The sequence below is a fragment of the Lonchura striata genome, chromosome Z, assembly GCF_050655825.1.
Source record: "Lonchura striata isolate lonStrDom1 chromosome Z, ASM5065582v1, whole genome shotgun sequence".
Lineage (NCBI taxonomy): Eukaryota > Metazoa > Chordata > Aves > Passeriformes > Estrildidae > Lonchura > Lonchura striata.
In genome coordinates, this window is record NC_140740.1 from 66455133 (window position 1) to 66476878 (window position 21746).

The window sequence follows — 21746 nt, forward strand, 5'->3', positions numbered from 1 at the left end:
ATATTATCTCTGTCTAATAGTCCTTGAAATCAGTAATGGGTTAGTAAGATTTATAGGATTTTTTTCTGTGAAAATTTGCTTTGGAATGTGTGTCAAAATACAACATTGTTGTTATTTTATATAGATTTCCTTTTAGATAAAAGAAAAAGATATATTCACAATGGGATTATGAAATAATTGCTTTTCCTCTGCACTTTGCAGTGGTGAACAATGCTTTTAGAGAGCAGAAGCTTCTCTGCTGATGTCAGTGCTTAATCAGCTCAGATACTGTAGGTTGCAGAACACTGCAAGGTGTGTATTTTGGGATTGTATTTTGGGATTTTTCATTCTTTAAAATGTAGTAATTTAAGGACTGTATCAGACTTAGAGCTACTTTTTCCATTTATAGACTGTCTTCTGCTCCTGGTAGCTGTGCTGGTTTAACCATTTGAGGTTATATAATTTTTTACTTTAACGTAAATAATTTATTTCATGGGATGCAGTGCAGTGCTTTCAAGGTATTAAATGTTAAGTATAATGCAGTGTGCTTTTTAGTTATTTCAGAATATACCTCCAGCATAGGCTGTAAGTTCCCTATGTAATAAATTCAAGTAAATTGCTTTGAAGTTTAGGAAGAGTGTCTTGCTAGGATCATGGTGTCCTAATTGTCTCTTTGGATCTGGGCCAATATTTGTGTGACGCAGTGTTAGTCCCAAAAACATCTGGCCTGATCTGATGTCCTACTTGCAGCATGATTTTTTTTCCTCTATAGCAAGATAAGTGAAATTTTTATTCATTTAATATAAAACTGCCAGTGAACTGTAATTATTTCATATATGCTAGCTCTTCAAGGAGGTTCCTTCTCAACCTATTTTCTTGTCAGCATGCCTTATTTGGACCTACTTTCTAGTAGAAATATAGAACAGATCAAAATTATGTAATTTTTAAGGTGAACATCTATTTGTCTGTATCTGCATGCTAATATGTTAAGTTTTGGCAGTATTACTCTCTGCCATATTCAGGTGATCATTTTTGTACACCATATTGCATGCATTGACCTCAGCTTATTTGATACAAGCTATTAGTCTGATAAGGAGGATACAAACATAGTAAATTCTCAGTTTACCTGCAAAGATCTCATCTTAAAACTTATATCTGAAAATACTGTCTAAACACTGAGTTCCATTAAATATATCTGATAATCTTTTATAGTGTTGTGTATTCCCATTAATGTTGAACAGAAAAGTGTAAATTGAATTTTTCTTCTACTTGTTAACCAATATTGACTCTTACTTGATTTTTCTGCCTTTGCAGTCAGACTGGTCAATTCTAAATGCCTGTGATCTGATTGTTTTGTTGTTGATTCTAAATGCCTGTGTTTTTGTTTTAAGCTTTCATATATTTAGTGTCAAATTCATGCTGGAGTGACTTAAGTAGGATTATTTTGTAATCATTTTAGTGATCAGATTAACTATGCATGCCTGTTCAGGTGGGTAAATAGTAACTTAAGGAATTGGCCTGTCTTGCTTTCACAATATGGCTGAGTCCTTACTGGAAATTTGGGTCTCCCCTTCTGTCCATGTGCAATCTGCTGTTGAACTTAAGAACTTGTTATATAAAGCTGCTGATGTTTCTCAGATGATAAAAAAAACACCTGACTTGAAGTTAATGGATTACTTAATCAATTAAGTAATTAAAGTTTACTGAATCTGAATAATGATCAGTCAAAATCTGGAACACTTGGCTATGCTCATGTATATTTTTTAAAATACGAACAAGATAATAAAGTGGCAAGAAATGCAGCCTGTGTTGTTTTCAGTGTAGTAGATTCTATTGGCAATGGTGGATTGATGGTGAGCCAGCAAGATGAGCTTCATCTTGGCACTATATCCTGTGGCACCTGAGATTCAAGCAGATGGTCAACTTAGTCTAGATTTTCTTCCTTTGTGCTTATTCTATTGCTTTGTTGCAACTCTAGAGCAATATGTGAGGAGACACCAACCAGTATTTTCTTGCATTGTTCAGCTGCTGCATTGGTAGAGATATACAGATAAGCAAAATCCATGTTTTAAATAAGACAGATGACCAGGAAAGTTCCCTGTCTCATCATCCATCTCCACCCCCTTAGTCATTGAAATATTTGGAAGCTAAACCTCTTGATCTTTCTTGTAGTCAACTGTTAGATTCCCGAGAGGCAGCGCTGTGGGTGCTGGGCTGCTTTCTGACTGGAAGGCAATCCAGTGCATATTCTCTTAAGTTGGAGATTGCAAACAAAACTTACATGCAGAGCGTAAAGCAAATAAACATTCATCTCCAGACACATGGTGATCTGAATTTAAATTTCCAAGATCAGATGAGACTTCCAAGATAGAATTTTTGTTTGTACAGAAAGGTTTTGTTTGGTTGGTGGCCTTCTATTGCATTTCATTTGTAAGACAGCATTACAAATGCAGCAGCATTACTGCTGCTGTGAGCAGTAATAACTCCTAAAATAGAACATTGTCACTTGTAGGTAAATCTGTTTAGTTTAGAAGAACTAAGACCGAGAGTTCTAGTTCTAAAAAGAAAGAGAGGGCAAACACTTTTCCTAAGTGTTAGCTAGCAGGTTTCCCCAACTCCCAGCTTCTGGTCTTTAAGACAGAGCTGTATCTGCCATCCTTGCCCTTGCCTTGTTACATTACATGTAACATTATAGCTGTTAATGTATAGCAAGGGATCAATTAAAATCCTCTCTTAGTGAAATTCCAGTAGTCTATGAAAAGCTATCAGCCTCACCTTTTTGACAATGCTAAGGTATAGCTAAAAACTGTGAAGTCATTCTCAGCTCATTTTAGTGTATATTATTTTAGTAATAATTGGTTTGCAATAGGAGCAGCTGTCTCCTTTTTTCTCCCTCAATTACCTCTTCCTTTCTCACTGTTTTTCTGAGTGCCATCTCCTTTTCCACAGCTGTTCATTTTGAAAAATAGTTTTCAGTGCTTTCTCTTTATGTATACAAATGCATAATATCAGCTAGCTTCTGTTTCTTTTTACTCTGAATTATCTTTTCTGACGCAGATGTAAGATGAGGGAGAAGAAACATTTTAAAAAATCCTAACCCAAAAATAAACAAAAGCCCAAAACAATGAAAGAAACCTCCCAGTGCTATTAAATGAAAGGAAAATGCCCCAGTGGTGAGTTGGCTTGATCATTCAAAGGATTGTATAGGCAGGTCCATTGGTATTGCAGCAATGATCCAGAAATTCACTGATATACATACAACTAGCTGGTTAAATGCTGCTATCTCATAGTCAGGTAGTGCTGAGGAGGGAGGTGCAGCAACACTGACCTGAATTGCTTTCTACCATGGTGTTTGCATCATGCACATATTGCCAGCTCTGTGGGTGGATAGTTGTCTCGAAAAATTCAAACGGAAGGTAGTACCAAGGAAGGGCTTGGGTAATAACAATGCTGTTTGTCTCTCTGCTATAGAATAAGATTTCAAATACAGTGTGAGGAAGTCCTAAGGGAGGAATAAGTGAAAATAAGTGTGCTACCCTGATGGCTTTGCCTGAATACCAAGCTACATAGCCTAATGTAATTTAAAATAAATGACTGTTTAGGGGTTGTTTTGTTACTCAGTTGTGTGTTTTCTGGTGGGGTATTTTATTATTTGTTTGTTTCTTTCTTTTCAAATTTGCCTGATGTTTGGTATATTTTATTTAGTGAGCTTTTAAAGTAATTTTTGCCCATTTGCAAATTTGGCTAGCACAGTACTGCATAGTTTTGCTGCCAGTTGGATTTTTTAAAATGAACATTCAGCATACAGAATATTGCATACATTAGTGAAGTTCTGGAACAGTGAGACAGTGAACCTTCAAAGGAATAAAGTCTGCCTTGCATTGGCAAGAATTTTTTTTCACTGCTTACTATAAATAATTTATTTACCTAAAATTCATGCTTGTCATAAAATGGGGTGTATGCATCATGAATGCAGAATTTGCTGTGGTGGTATGGCTAGTATATACAATACATGGGTAAAATATGTTACTGCTTACTATACTGACCAATTGACTGAAGTTTTCAGACTTTCTATATTAATGGTAATAGCCTGGAATAGGAAATGCTTTATTTAAATTGCAAATAATTTCAAATGCTTAGCGGTATACCTTAAAGCATTTTTCTTATGGCATTTAGCCATTTTTCTGTTGTGTGATTATAAGTGGTGTTGAACACTGAGTTTTAGAGTTCACAACAATCTTTCTGTTTTCATTTAAAAAATATTGATCACATGATCTTATATTTCTCCAGGATTATTTTAAATTAATACAAAAGGTTTAAGGATCCGTTTATTCATAAACTGGATGTGATAGGCCACTTTAAAATATTGTGATCCCTTTAATCTCAAGGATGAGGTATACTTTAATATCTTTACAGCAAGAAATGCTCAACTGTGAGACAGGTTACTCAATTTGATTCTGCATTTCTGAATTATTTTCTGGGTGAAAGCATGCCTGTAGGTGAAATAATAAAATTTCAGCTTCGTGAGACTTGCCTAATGGCTCTTCAGACGCTGAGTCCTCTATCTGTCCAACAAGATACTGAAAGATATATGCCAGCTCTAGCATAGTGTGGGATTGTGCAGTTTCTTGCATATGTCAGTAGTCCCTCAGAATAATGCACGTTCATAAGAATTCTTTAGTTTCAGACTTGACACAGGACTTGTTCCTGAAGGTTTTACATTTCTGCTTGTATTTGTTTAAAACCAAATCATACAGAAGTCTCTGACTTGTGACATAAGAGTAATCCCTTGTATAAGAAAATCCAACACAACTAAAAAAGCTATTTCCATTTGCTTTTTTGAGCATTTCCTGAATGTGTCAGTAGATTATATTACCTTCAGCCATCCTTCACTAAACAATCTAGAACATAAAATGTACACCTAACGGAGTATCTCAGTAGGATTTTGCAACAAGTTATTTTTTTCATTTCATGATGCTCTTTGTGGTCATTTGCCATGAAAACTAGTGCAACCCACTGCTCTGTGGTAGGTAAGGTAGTACTCCTACAAGTATTTCACCACCTCTTTGATGACTAGTGTTGCAACTGTATGTCTGTGCAAATGACTAATAAGAGTGATAGCAGATAATACTGTTCCTTAAGAAGGGATTGAAAATAAATTTGGGGTACAGCACTAGACAGAAAAACTACAGTATTACTGTTGTCTCCTATATGAGTGATGTGTAAGAGAGATAAAATGCAAAAGCCATTTTTCTTTTCAAATTACAAACTTAGTGGTGAGAAGTCCATTGCTTTCAAAACATGAAGAAAGTTATTTGAAGGAATATTTCCAGATAGCAGAAGTAATATCTGTGTTGTCTATATGACTGCTCAGGTACAGTGAATACACATGGATGTATGCCAGTCTTTATGTGAAAGTAGTTCCTGCTGGACATTTCAAATCTTTGCTGTTGCTAGCCATGCATATAAAAACATCAAATGCAGTCTTAAAATAGGTATTTCATGGACAAAACATTAAAAAAAAAAAATGTTCACGAGGAGATAAGTTATCCTGCAAGCTTTTCAGACATAGGAGGCTGCTCTCTATTTGGATGAACATTAAATAGGTACTAAGAACTAAACTTCACTGGTGCTTCCTTAAATAAATACGGTAGAGATGCACAGACACACAGTTTGCATTTTCTACTTAAAGGTTATTGAAAGACTATGAAACCTTATAGTGGAAAGGTGTTGAATCACAAGAGGAATTGACACGTGTTGGTGGAAGATAAAATAGTACAAGAAAATAAGAGAGATGGGGTTTGTAGTGGTATTTTACAGAGCTAGGCAGAAAGAAAATGTCTCTGCCACAGTAAAGGATGACTCTTTCCGCTTCACTGAGATTGAAGTAACAGTACACTACAACAGGACTTCCAGTGTTTAAATGTTTGAGGACCGACAGAAATCAACATCAAAGAAACCATTCCTTAACAATTTACTTTTTCTTAATATAAGATTTTTAAGTGTTACAGAATTAAGGATGTAGTGACATACTTCTAATGTGAAGCGTAGTTTAAAATTAAAACAGCAAAACAGAATTATGCCAGGAACAGACTTTTGTTGCAGTAATACAAGGTGTTTGGGTCATTTCAATCTAAAAAAAGAGTGGTAATATGGTGGTGACAGTTTTGTCAAATGTTTTGGATCTTTGCTGTATAGTAAAACCAGGCAGGAGGACATCAAGTGCATTTTGGCAATGTAAAGTTGTGCGAGACATGAACAGGAAGTGATAATTTAATATCTCTCTGACCTGTAAATTGTGACCTTTGATACTATGGTTTTAGGACAGCTTTTGATGTTGGGTGGGAGAAAGTCTTTCAAGGACACTGGGTTTAATGGGTTCTTCTGAGTGCGACCAGTGCTTTCGGGGCCCAGAGCACGCTTGCTACAATGGCTGGTGAAAGAGGCAAAGGACAGGTCTTTCTTTGGAGATTCAAAAGCTGATTATTGCTTCCAAGGCAGTCCAGGGACAACGATGAACTTGTGCTGAGGGCACAGGATTTTATATGGGGGAAAAAAAGGGGTAGATCTGAAGGTCAAGGACCAATGGGGACAGGTAAAAGTTGTGCAGAGGCAGGACAGCCAACCAGGAGAACCAACAGGGTAACAAGAGTGGAACACTGCAGCAAACTGGGACCAATGGGGATCAGGAGAGGGGAGAACATTCCAGGGAATATATAATTATGGTGAACTGAAGGCTGAACTGGAGTGGGGTAACTGTACAAACCAATAGAACTTAAGACGTTTATGTGTGCCTGCACAGACCTATGGGAGGGAGGCACTTCTCACCCTAATCTTAGAGGGGTGTTTCTCCTTGCCTGCTTTGGCTTTTTGAGGGCTGGGCTTTATATGCCTAGTGGCAGGCCCTTGGATCTCTACATGGGAGGGGTTGGATTTGAGTTTATTTTATGCTAAGTAGGCACGGAAGTACACAGCACAGGGTCAGATGTGTGGAAAAAGCATAGTGTGGTCTGCACATAGTCCCCTTGATACGTGGAGGGAGGGGAAGAGGAATCCTATAAAATAAGAAGCAATAGAATGGCCACTGCTCTTGGACATTCCAAGGGATCAGTAAAGTTGAAGGAGAGCAGTGTACAGTCAGAGCCTTGTAGCCAAGAAAATGGAACTATGGGATGGATTCTACTGAGGATCCCATTTCCCATTCCTGTTTCCCATTAAGAAGTCATGTTGTGGCTATTTTAAGACTGACAACCAGATAGTTACTCTTTTTGATATGGTAGAACATAAACAGTTCAATATTGAGTTTTCTTGAACCAATTCATTGCTGCAAAAGGAAAGATCAGGAAGCATATAAACATTCTGTATAGTGACAATATCAGATTTTGACAACATATTACAACTATTTGATTTAACAATCTTCCTGCAGAAGACAAGAACCAACTGAGAGCTGTTTTTTTTAAAGCTGTTTTGTCATTGTTAGTTTGGCAGTAAATACTCCAGCAGACATTTGCATAAATGTTATTCAAGACCAGTACTGCATAGCTTCTTGCTGCCTTACCTGTCGATACTGTAGATCACACACTAGGTGATTTGTATTTAAGTTTATGGAAGTAAATGCCTTTTAAATACTTTCCTTCTGATTAAGCTTCTGTAAATATTAAGTGTCACTGGTTTGCTAAAGTATTTATGTTCTGGGAGGATGTTCTCTTAATTGTAATGAATCTTGTTTTCTTGATACTTGTACTCAAAATAGCATTTTCCCCATATCCCCTGCATTAGAAGACCTTATTTTTCCTCCTCTAGTTTGTGTCAGATTTGCATCTTAATATGATTATCTTAAAGCTGTTATTGATAGTTTCACTTTTTTTTTGGTCTTAATTACTTAAAATTTTGCTTGATTCTAACTAATAATTACAAATATTTTTGGTAACTGTGGTGATACTTCCATTGTTAAGAACAATTGGATTTTGATAAGAACAAAATAAATTTGTTTGCAGTTCAATTCAGATAAGGCTGATTATTTTGGCTGTGTTGTAAAAAGAGCCTACAGAGTATTGCAGAAGTTTAAGAATGAAATTCTTCAATCCCTATTCATGCTAAATGATGTTTAACATTTGAGTCTAGCTGATATTAATAAAGGGATGTGGGACTTAGTCCTAAATATTTAATATAAATGGTGAAAAGCATTGGTAGATTACAGGTAAATTTTTTTCTGCAGTTCTCCCATTTCTAGCTTCTGAATCCCCTTCTAAGAGAAGAATTGGTAAATCACTGCACCTGGGGTGATTGTTAAAAGCTTGCTAAATCTGCAAATACGAAGACAGCCACATACACCAAGTTAATGTTTAACTTTAGCTATTATAATGGATTTTCAAGAATACTCTTACACTAAGCCCTGATGTAGAGAGATAGATGTCATTGCCTAAGTTATTACTCATATTTACCTAATTTTTAAATACTAATTCAGTGACTTTTCCTTTGTTTTAGGCCAGTAATTATGCTCCCTTTTTATATTAATGTATACCAAGGGGGGAAAAGGAAAGGAACTTAAGCTGTAAACTGTTTTGACATTTTAAATTAGTAATGTTCTTGTTCAATGTACATCTTGAGGACTATCATCCTAATAAGTGAATATTCCAATTCAGGTTTGTCAGGTTGTACTCTTATGCTTTGTTTCTATTGTGGTTCCAACTAGTTTGTTAGAAGAACCTACTTAAAGTTGTTAATAATTAACTTGCTTATTGACAGTATATCCCCACTGAATTGGAATAATTTCATTAGTTTAGCAGCAAGCTCAAGGTGTGCAAACTATTGCTGGAATTCTCAGCATTTCCTCTTTTTTTCTAAAAAGTTGGAAATACTAGTGAGAGGAAAACTTAAAACATGCTATGTGTTGGGGAAAAAATACCCCTAAAATATCAGGACTGGAACACAGTAGTAATTTTATTCTACTCTTTATTCTCCTTGTAATGTGATGTTACTGTCTTTGTGTAGCATTCAATATTGCACATTTTTCTGTTCCTTTTTATTTCATTTAGAAGTGAACCTGATTTTACTGGTTTTGGCTGGGATAGCATTAACTTCACAGTGGCTGGTATGCAGCTGTCTTTTTGAGTTTGTGCTGAGCACAGGATTGATAGTACAGAGATGCTTTTGAAACTGGTGAGCAGGACTTACAGCCAAGGCCTTTTTTGCTTTCTGTAATGCCACATTGATGAGAAGGCTGGGAGTGCACAGGTTAGGAGGGCACACAAGAGGGACAGCCAGCATGGATTTCAGAGGTGCAGGTCCTGCCTGACCAACCTGGACTTTTATATGACCAGGTGACCCGACTGGTGGACACAGGAAAGGCTGTGGATGTTGTCTATTTAGACTTCAGCAAGACTTTGACACTGTCTCCCACAGCACACTCCTGGAGAAGCTGCAGCCCACGGCTGGGACAGGAGCACTCAGTGCTGGGTTAGGAACTGGCTGGATGGCCGGGCCAGAGAGCGCTGGTGAGCAGTGCTGCATCCAGCTGGTGGCTGCTCACTAGTGGTGTCCCCCAGGGGTCTGTGTTGAGCCATCCTGTTTTATATTGTTATTGATGATCTGGATGGGGAGATTGAGCAAATTCATCAGCAAATTCACAGGTGTCACCAAATTGGGTGCAAGTATGGATCAGCTGTAGGGGAGGTAGGAGGGCTCTGCAGAGGGACCTGGACAGGGTGGATCAATGGGCCGAGTGCAACAAAATGAGGTTTAACAAGGTCAAATGCCAGATCCTGTGCTTTGGCCTCAACAGTCAGTGCTACATTTTGGGGCAGAGTGGCTGAACAGTGGCTAGGCAGAAATGGACCTCAGGGAAGTGACTGACAGCAGCTGAACACGAGCCAGCTGTGCCCAGGTGGCCAAGAAGGCCGATGGCATCCTGGGCTGTACCAGCAATGGTGTGGCCAGCAGGACCAGGGCAGGGATTGTCTCCCTGTATTTGGCACTGGTGAGGCCAGTCCTGTGCTGACACCCTCAATTTAAGAAAAATGTTGAGATGCTGGAGTGTGTTAGGAGAAGGGCAGTGGAGCTGATGAAAGGTCTGGAGCACAAATGCTATGAGGCATGGCTGAGGGAGCTAGGGTTGTTTAGCCCGAAAAAGAGGAGGCTCTGGGATGACCTTATCATTCTCTACAACTGCCTGAAAGGAGGGTGTAGCCAGTGGGGATCAGGCTCTTTTTGCAGGCCACCAGTGACATGACAAGAGGACATAATCTTAAGCTGCACCAGGGGAGGTCCAGGGGACATTAGGAAGAATTTCTTCACAGGAGGATTGACTCCACATTGGAATGGGCTGCCCAGGAAGGTGGTGGAGTCACTTAAACACTTAAACCAGTGTTTAAGATTCAAGACTGGGTGTGGCATTTAGTGTGATGGCCTAGCTGACACCATGGTGTTTGGTGATAGATTGGACTTGATGATCTCAAAGGCCTTTTTCAGCCTAGTTAATTCTGTGTGGTTCTATGGTTCAGGTGACGCAAACTGACCAAAGGGATATTCCATATGATGTCATGCTCAGTATATAAAGTGGGGGGAAGAAGGAAGAAGGGGAGAACATTCAGAGTGACAGCATTTGTCTTTCCATGTGTCCATTATATGTGATGGGGCCCTGTTTGCTTGGAGATAGCTGAGCACCTGCCTGCCCATGGGAAGCAGTGAGTTGATTCTTTGTTTTACTTTGCTTGTTTGTACAGCTTATGTTTTCCCAATTGAATCCCCTTTATCTCAACCCACAAATTTTCTAGCTTTTACCATTCCAATTCCCTCCCTGATCCTTCCAGCATGAGAATGAGTGAATGGCTGCATGGGGCTTATCTGTCAGCTGGGGTTAAACCACAAGAGTCTCTTTTGGTGCCCAATGTAGTGCACAAAGGGTTGAGATCAGGAGATACCTGACCAGAGTGTGTTAGAATAAAATTGTTACAAACATTTATTATATTGGTTTAATAGTTGCTGGTTAGAATGTAGATTTATTTGCTCTCATACTGCTGGTATTTTGTCTGTACTATAAAAATAATTCCTTACTTGAATTACATGTTCTGTGTAGTCTATTTTATGGAATGGGCTTATCATATGATAGTGTCGCTGGTCACCAGTCTGGTGTGTCTATATTCAAGACTGCAGGCACCTTTGTGCTTTGGGTGTCACCTGCTGGGAACAATTATTAATCACATCTTTGTGTTTTTGGTTCCTCAGAGGAACAGCCTATGAGGGAGACACCTTCCTATGTATTTTTCTTCTCCTTTATTTTTTCTTCCTTGTCTTCCAGGCTGGTAGTCAGGATTTTAAAGATTTTTGAATATCCTTTGACTGCTCTTGAAACCAACCTGGGTTTTTTTTTTTTTTTTTTTTTTTGCTAGGAGCCAGCATGTTGTTGCATATGGTTCAAGTCTTGTTTAAGGTCAGACTAATAACGTAACATCTGCCCAATGGCAAGGTGTTTGGGTTGTATGAGCCACTACCTAGAGCACCTTCAGTATGCTTACACCTTACTCCTGAACAAGTGCAGAATCCAGAAAAATTAGTAAAATACTGAAAAAAGTTGTTCTGTCACTGTGTTCAACACTGCTTGGTACCTGCAGGAGGGAAAGGTCTCTAAATATGACAATGAGATGACAACAGGCCCTGCAGCTGCTCCAGCCACCTGAAGACACTGTGACTGCTCCACTGCCACTGGAACCACTGAAGCAGCATGGTCTGGTAGCAGTGGACCCTGCACAAAAGTAGAAGAAATGTACATGAAAATTACCCTGTCAAAATGCTTTAGCAAAAACAGTCAAGGACAAGGAGAGTGAAGATGATGAAGCAGAACCATCACAAGGGTGATTCTTCAGAGCCATTATCAAGGCCATCACAGGAACCAGAAGAGGAGACAGAAGAGACATGACTTGATCCCTATGCCTGAGTGTGCTATTGTGAGGCACAAGAAGATTTCAGCAATCATCCATGAGTGTATTACTGCCTGTCTAGTCTGCTGGTGGGACAGTGGAGCCAACAGTGTGGAATGAGAGGGTGAGTAGCCAGGCTGAGATCAATTGCTAAGGACCCAGACACTGACAAAGTAATGGGGAAAAAGACAAGTCTTTATTCTCTGGAGGCGATTCTTATCAAGTGTGAGGAGGAAAGATATCCCTATAAAGATGATATTCCATGTAATTTAGGCAGATGGACTGCAGCAGAAAAAGTGACTCACTTCCTAAGGGAATTAGCTGTTCAAGAAATTAATTATTTTGATGTGGACAATGTCCTGGTCCACATTAATCCAGACCATGTCTTGTGTCAGTTACCCATGTTGCAGAAATTTCTACAGAGTGCTGCAAGGGTACATGAAACCCTTTGACAGCAGTAATTTGGAAAGATGATGCATAAACAACAGCAGATGATGCAATTTGGCAACTCAGGTAATATGAAGACAGTATTACTTCCTCCATCACAGCATCTGTGGAGAAGCTAACCGATGAGCTGACTCAGGAGCTCCAGCAATTCAGAGGGAATGTGTCATACTCCCTATCTGTGTGGGCCTGTATTTCAGTAACTGAAAGCAGGTATCCTCTTCCTTTGAGAGAGAGGATATAGAAAATACACATCACAGGGTACCTATGGTTTTACCTGCAGGACCATGGAGATGATACAAGGAAATGGGATGGATTGAAATACCTCAATTGTAGATGCACTGGTGAGGGAATTGCAGGGAAAAATAACCATAATTGGAAGTTGTTGCTCCAGTCTTCAGTGAACAGTTTTTCAGGCAGACTGAAAGGTCCAATCATACTACTAACTCTATGTAGAGAAGCAGAAGTCCATTTCTGCAAGGCATTAGTGGGGAACATTGTGACCAGTTGGAGGGGCCCTGCCTCCACCTGGGTGTAGGGGGGAAGGGGGAGAGAAATAACCAAGTTATTGGACTGCGTGGGTTTGATGGCCTTGCACAGGAGCCCCACAGCAGTACAAGGCTTCAGTAGACACTGGTGCACAATGTACCCTAATGTCATTAAACTGCATAGGGATGGAATCCATTTGGATTTCTGGAGTGACAGAGGGATCCAAACAGCTGACTATATTGGAAGCTGAGACTAACCCGACTGGCATGAGTGGCAGAAATACTCCATCTTGACAGGAGCAGAGGCTCCATTCATCCTTGGCATAGACTATCTCAGGAGAGGATATCTCAAGTATTCAAAAGGCTCTTGATGGGTTTTTGGTATACCTGCCCTGTAGATGGAAGAAATTTCAGACATCCCTTTTATTCTGGGGCTGGAGAACAACAGGTGCCACTTGCTACCACAACAATGCACCAGAAGCAGTGTCTCACAATCTACTCTGTAATTCCCATTTATAAACTAATTTGTTGCCTAGAGAGCCAAGGAGTGATCAGCAAGACCTGCTTAGCCTTTAACAGCCCTTTATGGCCAGTATGAAAGTCCAGTGGAGAGGGGAGGCTAATTGTAAACTGCGGCCTGAATGAAGTCACACCACCTCTGAGTCCTGAAGTACTGGACGTATTGGAACTTCATACGAGCTGGAGTTAAAAGAAGCCATGTGGTGCCTCAATGAATAATGCTATTGTGTTTTTATCAATCCCTTTGGGATAGAGTGCAGGCCACAGTTTGCTTTTGTGTGGAGCTGTGTCCACAGTACCTGGAATTGACTGCCAGCCAGAAGGAAATACAGCTACTGTATCATCTGACACAAACTGATGAAGGCTGGAACAAGGTAAAGCTCTGGTACACCTGCAGTGTGTTAGTGTCCAGATTGAGAAGCAAGATGTTTTCTATTGCCATCTGTGCAGCAGTTGTCCTCTGGGCAGTTTTCCTTACCTCCTGTTAATGGGCCCATCAGTGTCTCCCCACATGACTCAGAGTTAACTCCCTCCAGAGCCAGTTCTGTTTAACAGGTGATCAAGGACACACTGCATGACACAATGACATCAGTGAGATGCTCTGCCTGGGGGGAGGAGCTAAGCATCCCCACCTAGATATATCCTGGGGTTTTAGGACAGAGCAGTCAGCCTTCCCACCGGTTTTCAAGAAAACACACCTGAGGTTTTCCACTTGACTGACTACGCCTTTTCTACAGGACCACTGCCCCAACAGAACCACATCTGCCACTCCAGGAGGACTGCAGACACTCCAATTTAGACTGCTACCAACACGCTGGCCAAAAAGGTGTCCAGTTGAATTCTGACTTTTGACAGTGGTTTTCCTTTTATATTATTGCATGTATTTTGTTTCTTTTCTCTTTTCCCAATAAACTGTATTTCTGACTTAGAGTCTCTCACTAGTTTTGCTTTCAAACCATAACAGTTAGTCATAGTGTTTTGTGAGAGAATACAGCAAAAGAAGTTTTTTAGAAAGGGAAGCAAATAATCCAGTCCTTTTAAAAGCTGATTTTGCCATAAAACAATAAGGTAAAGGGACCTACAGAGATCCACCTTTTAGGAATCAAATGTCAAGATGGACATTGTCAGATCCCAGTGGTTTTTATTAAAATAATAGTGATGCCTCCACCAACTAACAAGAAAAAGACACAAGACTTTCTAGGTGTTGTGGGATTTTGGAGAATGCACATTCCAACTTGCAGTCTGATTGTAAGTCCTCTCTATAAAGTTACCTGGAAGAAGAAAGATTTCAAATAACCCTCTGAGGAGCAACAAGCCATTGAGCAAATCAAATGATGTAGCCTTCAGGCCAGTCTGAACAGGGGCAGATGTAAAAAATATGCTTTTTATTGTAGCTGAAGAGAATGGACCTACCTGGACCCTCTGGCAGAAAGCACCAGGGGAATTTTGAGGGTGACCTCTAGGTTTTTGGAGCTGAGCATACAGAGGATCTGAAGTCCACTATATTCTAACTGAAAAGGAGATACTGGCAGCTTTCAAAGATGATTGGTACTGACACACAGCTTCTGACACCACAGTTACCTGCGTTGAGTTGAATACTCAAAGGGACGGTCTCCTCTACACATCATGCAGCAGATGCAGTATGGAGTAAAGGAGGTGCATTGATCACATTAAGAGTTTGGATAGGAAACCCATGTCATCCAGTAAAATTAGAATTAATCATGGACTGGCCAGAAGGCAAAGATTTTTGGAATATCACCAGGCTTGTGCTGAATAAGCCCCACTGTATAATAAATTCCCAGAAACTGAGAAGCAATATGCCTTGTTAACTGATGAATCCTTCTGTCTTGTGGGAAAGCAGCCGTATGGAGTCCCCTATGACAAGTCACAGAAATTGCTGGAGGAGAACATGAATTGAGTCAATATGCAGAGATGAAAGCCATCCAAATGGCCTTAGACATTGCTGAAGAAGAGAAATGGCCAATTTTTTTTTTTTTTTTTTTTACATCTGTACTGATTCATGGGTGGTGGCTCTGTGGGGTTGGTGGCAGCAATGGAAGCAGAATAACTGGCAACCTAGGGGTAAACCCATCTGGGCTGCTAAGTTGTGGCAAAACATCACTGCCTGGTTGGAAAGGTGTCTTGAATTGAAATGACAGGTGTCTGCTGAGGAAGGCAGGAGCCTCTCTTGAAATAGAAAATGTAAACCCCCTCCTTCTGAATTATTATAAGTTTAAAATTAAGGGGCTTTCAGGAAAAGATATGAGAGTAAGAATAGCAGTTCTTTACTAGGAAAGAGAAAAAACCACAAAAATAAAAAGGCAGTAATAAAAAACAACACTGACAGAGTCAGAATATGACCTGACACCCTGTGGGTCAGGGTGTTGGTTGCAGTCTGATTAAATGGTGGATGCAGTCCTCCTGGAGTGACAGATGTGTTTCTGTTGAAGTAGTGGTGCTGTAGAAGGCTGTAGGTTTCCTTTGAAAGTCCTGTGGTGGTGTAGATGAGCCTGGTCTTCCTCTGGGAATACAGTGGGAAAAGGCTGCCTGTGGTGTTCCAAATCTCAGATTTTATCCAAGTAGGAATGCTTGGTTTCTCCCCCTGGGTAGAGCATGTCACAATGGGATGATGTGATTTTTATCAGTCATGCAGTGAGACTCAAAGGCCCATTAACAGAAGATATCTTTCTGGAGGGAAGATGGGTTGTGGAAGAGATAAAAAAAAAATAAACTCTGCATAGACATGCCAGCAAAGATAACAAAGTTGCTTCTAAGTCAGTAACTGTCTTCTGACTATTCTGCTACCAAGTTATGAATCGGAGTTGAAACAAATCCTTTTGGTTACATTCTTCTGCTGCAGTATGTCGGAAAACAATAGAAAATATACATGAAGAGTAATGAAACAGGAATGAGGAATTCTCTGGTAGAGAATATAATTCACTTACCAGAATAACAGTTTGAGAAAACTGGCTACCCAAATTTTATTCCTGAAGTGGCAGAGTAACTTCATAAGCATGCTTGATGCAGGAAACAGTAAATACATTAACTTAAGGAATACTGTTTGCATTGTCTGCAGACTTTGGTCATATATAGGCAACATCAGGGGAACTCGTCTGTAATAGAGGGGAAAACCATGATAGCCAGGTGCTGGAGAGACATGCTGCTTACTCATTTAACTGGGAAAATACAGTTTTGTAATGATGCCAGATTGTGTAAGGACACTGGTTTATGGGATCAGTTTGCAAATACTGATATATAGTGTGGTGATGCTTGAGTTGGTGGTGTGCTGGGATTTGGGAGCCTGATGGCAAACCATCCACACCTGCAGCTAAAACGCTGTCATGTCCATGGGTGCTATAATGAAATAAAGATTAGCTTTTCTGTCCAGGGGAAGTTCCAGCAGTTTCTGATTGCAGAGTAGGAAGTGTGCAGATTTACAACATACAAGTACAGAGAACATATTTCTGTTCACTAAGATGAGGCTTAGTAAAGCAGTTGAAAACAAAACATTGCTTTTACATCTAGACCCTTGCTTTAGGAGAAGTGCTACAGTGGTGGAGTACTGTAATACTACTTCTCTGCTATTGCTTCTCACATGAGAATAATACTCTTTTGAGGCTGAACACCAGTACTTTGAAACTAAGTGTTTCTGGCAGTCATGAGCTGTTAAATTACCTGGAGTTACCAGTGGTCTGCGCTTCCGCAGATTGTTTTACATGTCTTGCTTGCCACTCTCTTGACTTCAGATCACTGTTCATATTCTCCATAGTCTGTGAAGCAGAAAATTGCCTCATATGGGATTTTTCTGTTCCCAAAGTTGACAGTTGACTTTTGGCCCATCACAAAGTTAGTAAGCATGCCTGCAAGGGGGAGAGGACCAAAAGGTCAATTTGTTCTCTGTAATTTTGAAGATTCCACACACCTTAGTACTGACCCTGGCATTTGTTTGAGAAGAGACCTGGAACAGGCCACTGCTTCAGTGCTAGTCACAAAATAATTGTAGTGTGCAAGTATGAAAAAATAAAAACTCATTCTTTGTTTCTAGTAGATATGAACTTCAGTTACTGATGTGCTGGTGGATTTTTTTATTTTGCCACTAAAGACAACTAGTATCAATTTGGTATTTAAAGGAAAGAAAAATTACCTCCCCCACTCTCCCACCTCTTTTTTTTTTACCTTCTTGAAAAACTTCTGAAAGCAACTAACCCATTTGCAGAACAAATGGAATGAGTAATCCAACTAGGTATGGACCAAGTGAAATACTTCCATTAGACACAAATGTGAAAAGAAAATATAAAAGCTTAGGAACACACAGGCGGTAGGGATGATATGTTAGTAAGGGACTAACTCAGGTCCTTGCATGTGTACAAGGAAGAAAAATCATCAGCCTTTAAATCTAGCTAAAAAATACTTATTTGGAATGTTTTTGCTAGCAGATGGTGTTCTTGGAATTAATTAATAAAAATGAATGGTTAAAAAAATTTTTGATCTTTACGAGCAAAAATTTTGGTCTTTATAACCCATTTTAACATTCTTCTTTGGAGGGCAAAAAAGCCCCCTGTCCAGTCATATTTTCATGTCCACTTCACTCTTTGTTTGGTGTGTATGTTACTGTTAGATTTAGAGGAGCTGTACTCCTCAGTTGTTCTCTTCTTAAATTCCTCCTTTAGAGTTCTTTACTACTCGTCAGTACTTAAATATTTATCTCATTGACATGATCTGTTGCTTACCACTGCTTAACCGTACTTGGAGAAAGCCCATTATCTAGTTTAAACCTGTTGTTTTAAAGCTGTAGAGAGATTATCTTTTCCAGATCAATCTGTGGATGTTGATGGCTGTGTAGCTTCTAGCTGTATGTCACTCCCATGATTGTCAGTTTGTCCCCACTTTGGCTCATGGAATCATTTGTAAGCACTCCTATTTCTGGCAGAACTGGCCAAAGAATGGGTTGTTGGGATGGCTTCTGCTTAAGCAAGTGCAAGTGCTTTTACTTGAAGTGAATTAGGCCAAACAAAAGCTTTTGGCATAGCTACAGGTTTCTGACAGGACTATTTGTAGTATACCTGTTTGCTGAATGAGGGTCTGTATACTGCTTTTTTTGATAAAAATATTACCTTGTGACCTCTTTCAAAATTCTGATATGAACACAGAGCCTGAAACAGTATTTGTACTGATGGAAAAGATTGAGAGCTTGGATACAATGATAAATTTTGAGAATTTCTCTGCTAAGATTAGGAGGACAAAGTTATAAACATTGCTTAAATAAGCAGAGGGTGCACTTGTGTAACACAGATAAAATGTTAGGCATATACTTTGGTTTTTAAAAGGTAAATTTTGAAAACAAAATCACCACAACAGACCTTCTGCATTACATAGGGAAAAGACATTTTAAATTTTTTGGTTTATATTAACAGTTTGAGTAAACTAAGAATCTGTTTTTTTAGGGCATCCAAGATGGATCTCAAGTGTGCTCTGGAAGAATGTTCAATGGCACTGAACTTATTTCTAAACAATAAGTTCTCTGAAGCGCTGGAACTACTTCGTCCATGGTGAGATTCTGTTATTTCCTGAAGTTGTTGTTAACAGGCAGTATTTAGTACCTGAAGATTAATTTAAAGCTTTTGAAGACAGTAGTTTTAATTTATTTTCTTTTGTCCAGAAGCATTTCTCCATATTTGTGTTTTTTTAAGTTTATCTTTAGGTCATTAAAACAATCTGAAAAACTGTTCATGAAGCACTGAATTGTTATGTTAGACTTGATCGCTCAAGCTGTCTTTCCTCATGCAGAGGGGAGAGGCTGGGGAGCAACACCTTATTCAATGAATCTTCAATCAAATAATTTGCACAATGAAACTGCTTTTGACAATACATAAAATCTGGAACAAAGCTCCAGAATAGTATTTTTGTTATGTTTTATATTATGTTCGAGTCTGGTGTTTATCTTTAAGCTCATCTTTCTATGTTCTGACTATTTTTCTTGTTCCCCTGTTGCTTTTCCTCCACTGAGAAGAAAACTATGACAATGCAGATATAGGGAATAAAGAATATGGAGAAGTTTACAGGTGAAACCTGTCTTTATCTGTGACTTCATGGGGAGGCAGTTTGAGTGGCTGATCTTTAGGACTGGGACCTGACTCCCATCCACCATTCTTCTCTTGTCTATGTCTGAAAGGAGCACGTGGTATTGATGGATGCATTAGCAAGAGGGATATGTAACCCACACTAATAGAGTGGAGTAATGTTCTCGCTCTGCAGTTTGGTGCTAGTAAGAATGGGCTGAGAGTGATGTGTTGGTTGATGTTGCATGAACAAGTTCAAGGACAGCTTTAATTGAAACATCAGAAGGATGCCACAGCTACCAAGTGTTTGCTTTTAGTGCTCTGGAGAGCTTAAGTGAGGAAGGCAGTAGGCCAGAGATATTGTCTCTTAGAATTAGTTATAGTTAGGCTCATTGGAAGATGATATTACTGTTGGAATACCAGGCTCTTTCTTGCTCCAAGGTCAGGGTGAATAAAACTTGGGAGACGTTGTTTTTGAAGTCACATGCTGAAGTTTATTATCCTTATCTATTACAAACTCATGAGATGTGCGCACTCACTAACAAGTCAAGAAAGTGAGCTAAAATGGTGTCTGTTCAAGGCTATTTAAGTCCCAGTTATCCAACAAACAGTTATAGGTTATATTCTCAGATCTGTTATTTTCCTGCTTAATTCTTCTGTCTTCACAAATTAATACAAGTGCCTCTGCATTTAATTTTGTATTGCAATGTAAAGTGTTGCTTAAATGCACAAGATTCATGTTTTCCCTAGGTCCAAAGACAGTATGTACCATGCACTTGGATACAGCACTATTTTAGTTATGCAAGCTGCCATGACCTTTGAACAGCAGGATATACAAATGGGAATTTCTACAATGAAGGAGGCTTTGCAAACCTGCCAAAGGTAAGCCCAAGCAAGCCCAACTGTTATGAGATACTAAACTCAAAAAGTGTTTTTTGTGCAACACCCCAGTTCTCTGTATGCCTTTAAAGCAGACTCTTGTCTGTGTGAGAGTGGTCTAAATTTGTAAAGGTGGAGTAAATCCCACTACACAATTATTACTGGTGAGCATATTTTTCTGTGTGGTATTGTGGCAACAACAGACTTGTCCTATGTGGGTATTAATAGCCACTACAGTTAGTTAAATGGTTGTTTCCCTGTGTATACCTACGCATAAACTGACATCACATGATTGAACTCTCTGAGCCATTGACTGCTGTGACTTCTTGTTTTTCTAAAAGTTTAAAGGCCTATATTTTGAATTTTCCCCTCTCAGCATGAAAACAGTCTTCTTTAAAAAGTTGTTTCTAAAGGTTGAACCAATAGTCTAATACAATTAAGCTTCTACTAAGGTTTCTTCTGAAAACAAAGTGGTTTTTTTGTTGTTGTTTTTACGTTTGTTTTTATTGGTTTTTTATTGTTGTTACAAGTGTGTTTAGTTTACCTTAAAATGAAAGATTTTAAGAGCAATTTCTGTTGTTTATATCAGAAATTATCTGGGCTGAATATTTTGCTTCTGGTCTTTCTTTGAACAGAAAAAAAAACCTTGGAAAATGGGTTGTGAAAGCTGAAGCTTTAACAAATCTCTGACAAAAATAGAAATTATTTTTGCTTTGTGGGTGGTTCATCACACTGGTTAGTCTATATTTTATCATAATGATCTCCCAAGAAATGCCAGATATTAATTTAGACATTTAACATCATCATCTTAGCCATGGCAAAAAAGAAAAGAAATGAGAAAACATTATTAGATGCTATCTGAACAAGAGAAGGGGTCAGCAGTTTTTGCATTTTTTTCAGGTGTGCTATCAATTTGCAGTTTCATCTGAACTATTTTGTTTAGTGTGTCTCAAGATTAGATGTCCCTCTAGTCTAGACAGCTGTAGTACAGGATTTCATCTCAGCAGGATATAAACTTTAATTCATGAATACTGTGGTCTAGTGTATTGCAAAACTCATAAAAATGCAAGAGAAAGGCAATTAAATGTTCAAAATTGAAGAATTACCATAACTACATGTACCTTAATTGACTCTTTTCTTGTATGCATTATGTTAATGTGTAGTGTCATAATCTTGTTCTCAGGATCCCACAACTGACCATGCGTAGTGTAAAATGATAAGCTAATGCTTAGTATTTATAAGCCAGTGTCTCCCTGGTTTACAGAGTGTATTCATTTTCTGAATGTAGAATTGTTTCTCTAGCTTCTTCATAAAGCTGAGTTGTTCTTAATTTGTTGTCAATAAATAATTTTTGGAATTAAAACATGTAGAGTTGAGATCTCTTGGAAGTGAAGTGTTTGATTGTTTTGGCACCTTATCTGGCATAAACCACCATAAAATACTGAAGCATTTTTGGTGAA

At 38.9% G+C, this 21746-nt stretch overlaps 1 protein-coding gene across 11 annotated transcripts in view; it reads left to right on the forward strand.

Annotated features, from left to right (window-relative positions):
* TTC39B (tetratricopeptide repeat domain 39B) overlaps positions 1–21746 on the forward strand; it is a 74627-nt gene that overhangs the window by 30866 nt on the left and 22015 nt on the right. For 4 of the 11 annotated variants that reach the window (XM_021525530.4, XM_085566003.1, XM_085566004.1 and 1 more), the window contains 2 exons: positions 18793–18897; positions 20158–20289. In XM_021525530.4, coding sequence (XP_021381205.3) covers positions 18793–18897; positions 20158–20289 — 237 coding nt within the window. Of the gene's footprint in view, positions 1–2; positions 10665–11369; positions 13723–14085; positions 14175–18792; positions 18898–20157; positions 20290–21746 lie in introns of those variants that run through there. The other 7 variants (XM_085565996.1, XM_085565997.1, XM_085565998.1 and 4 more) reach the window with 5 other exon arrangements.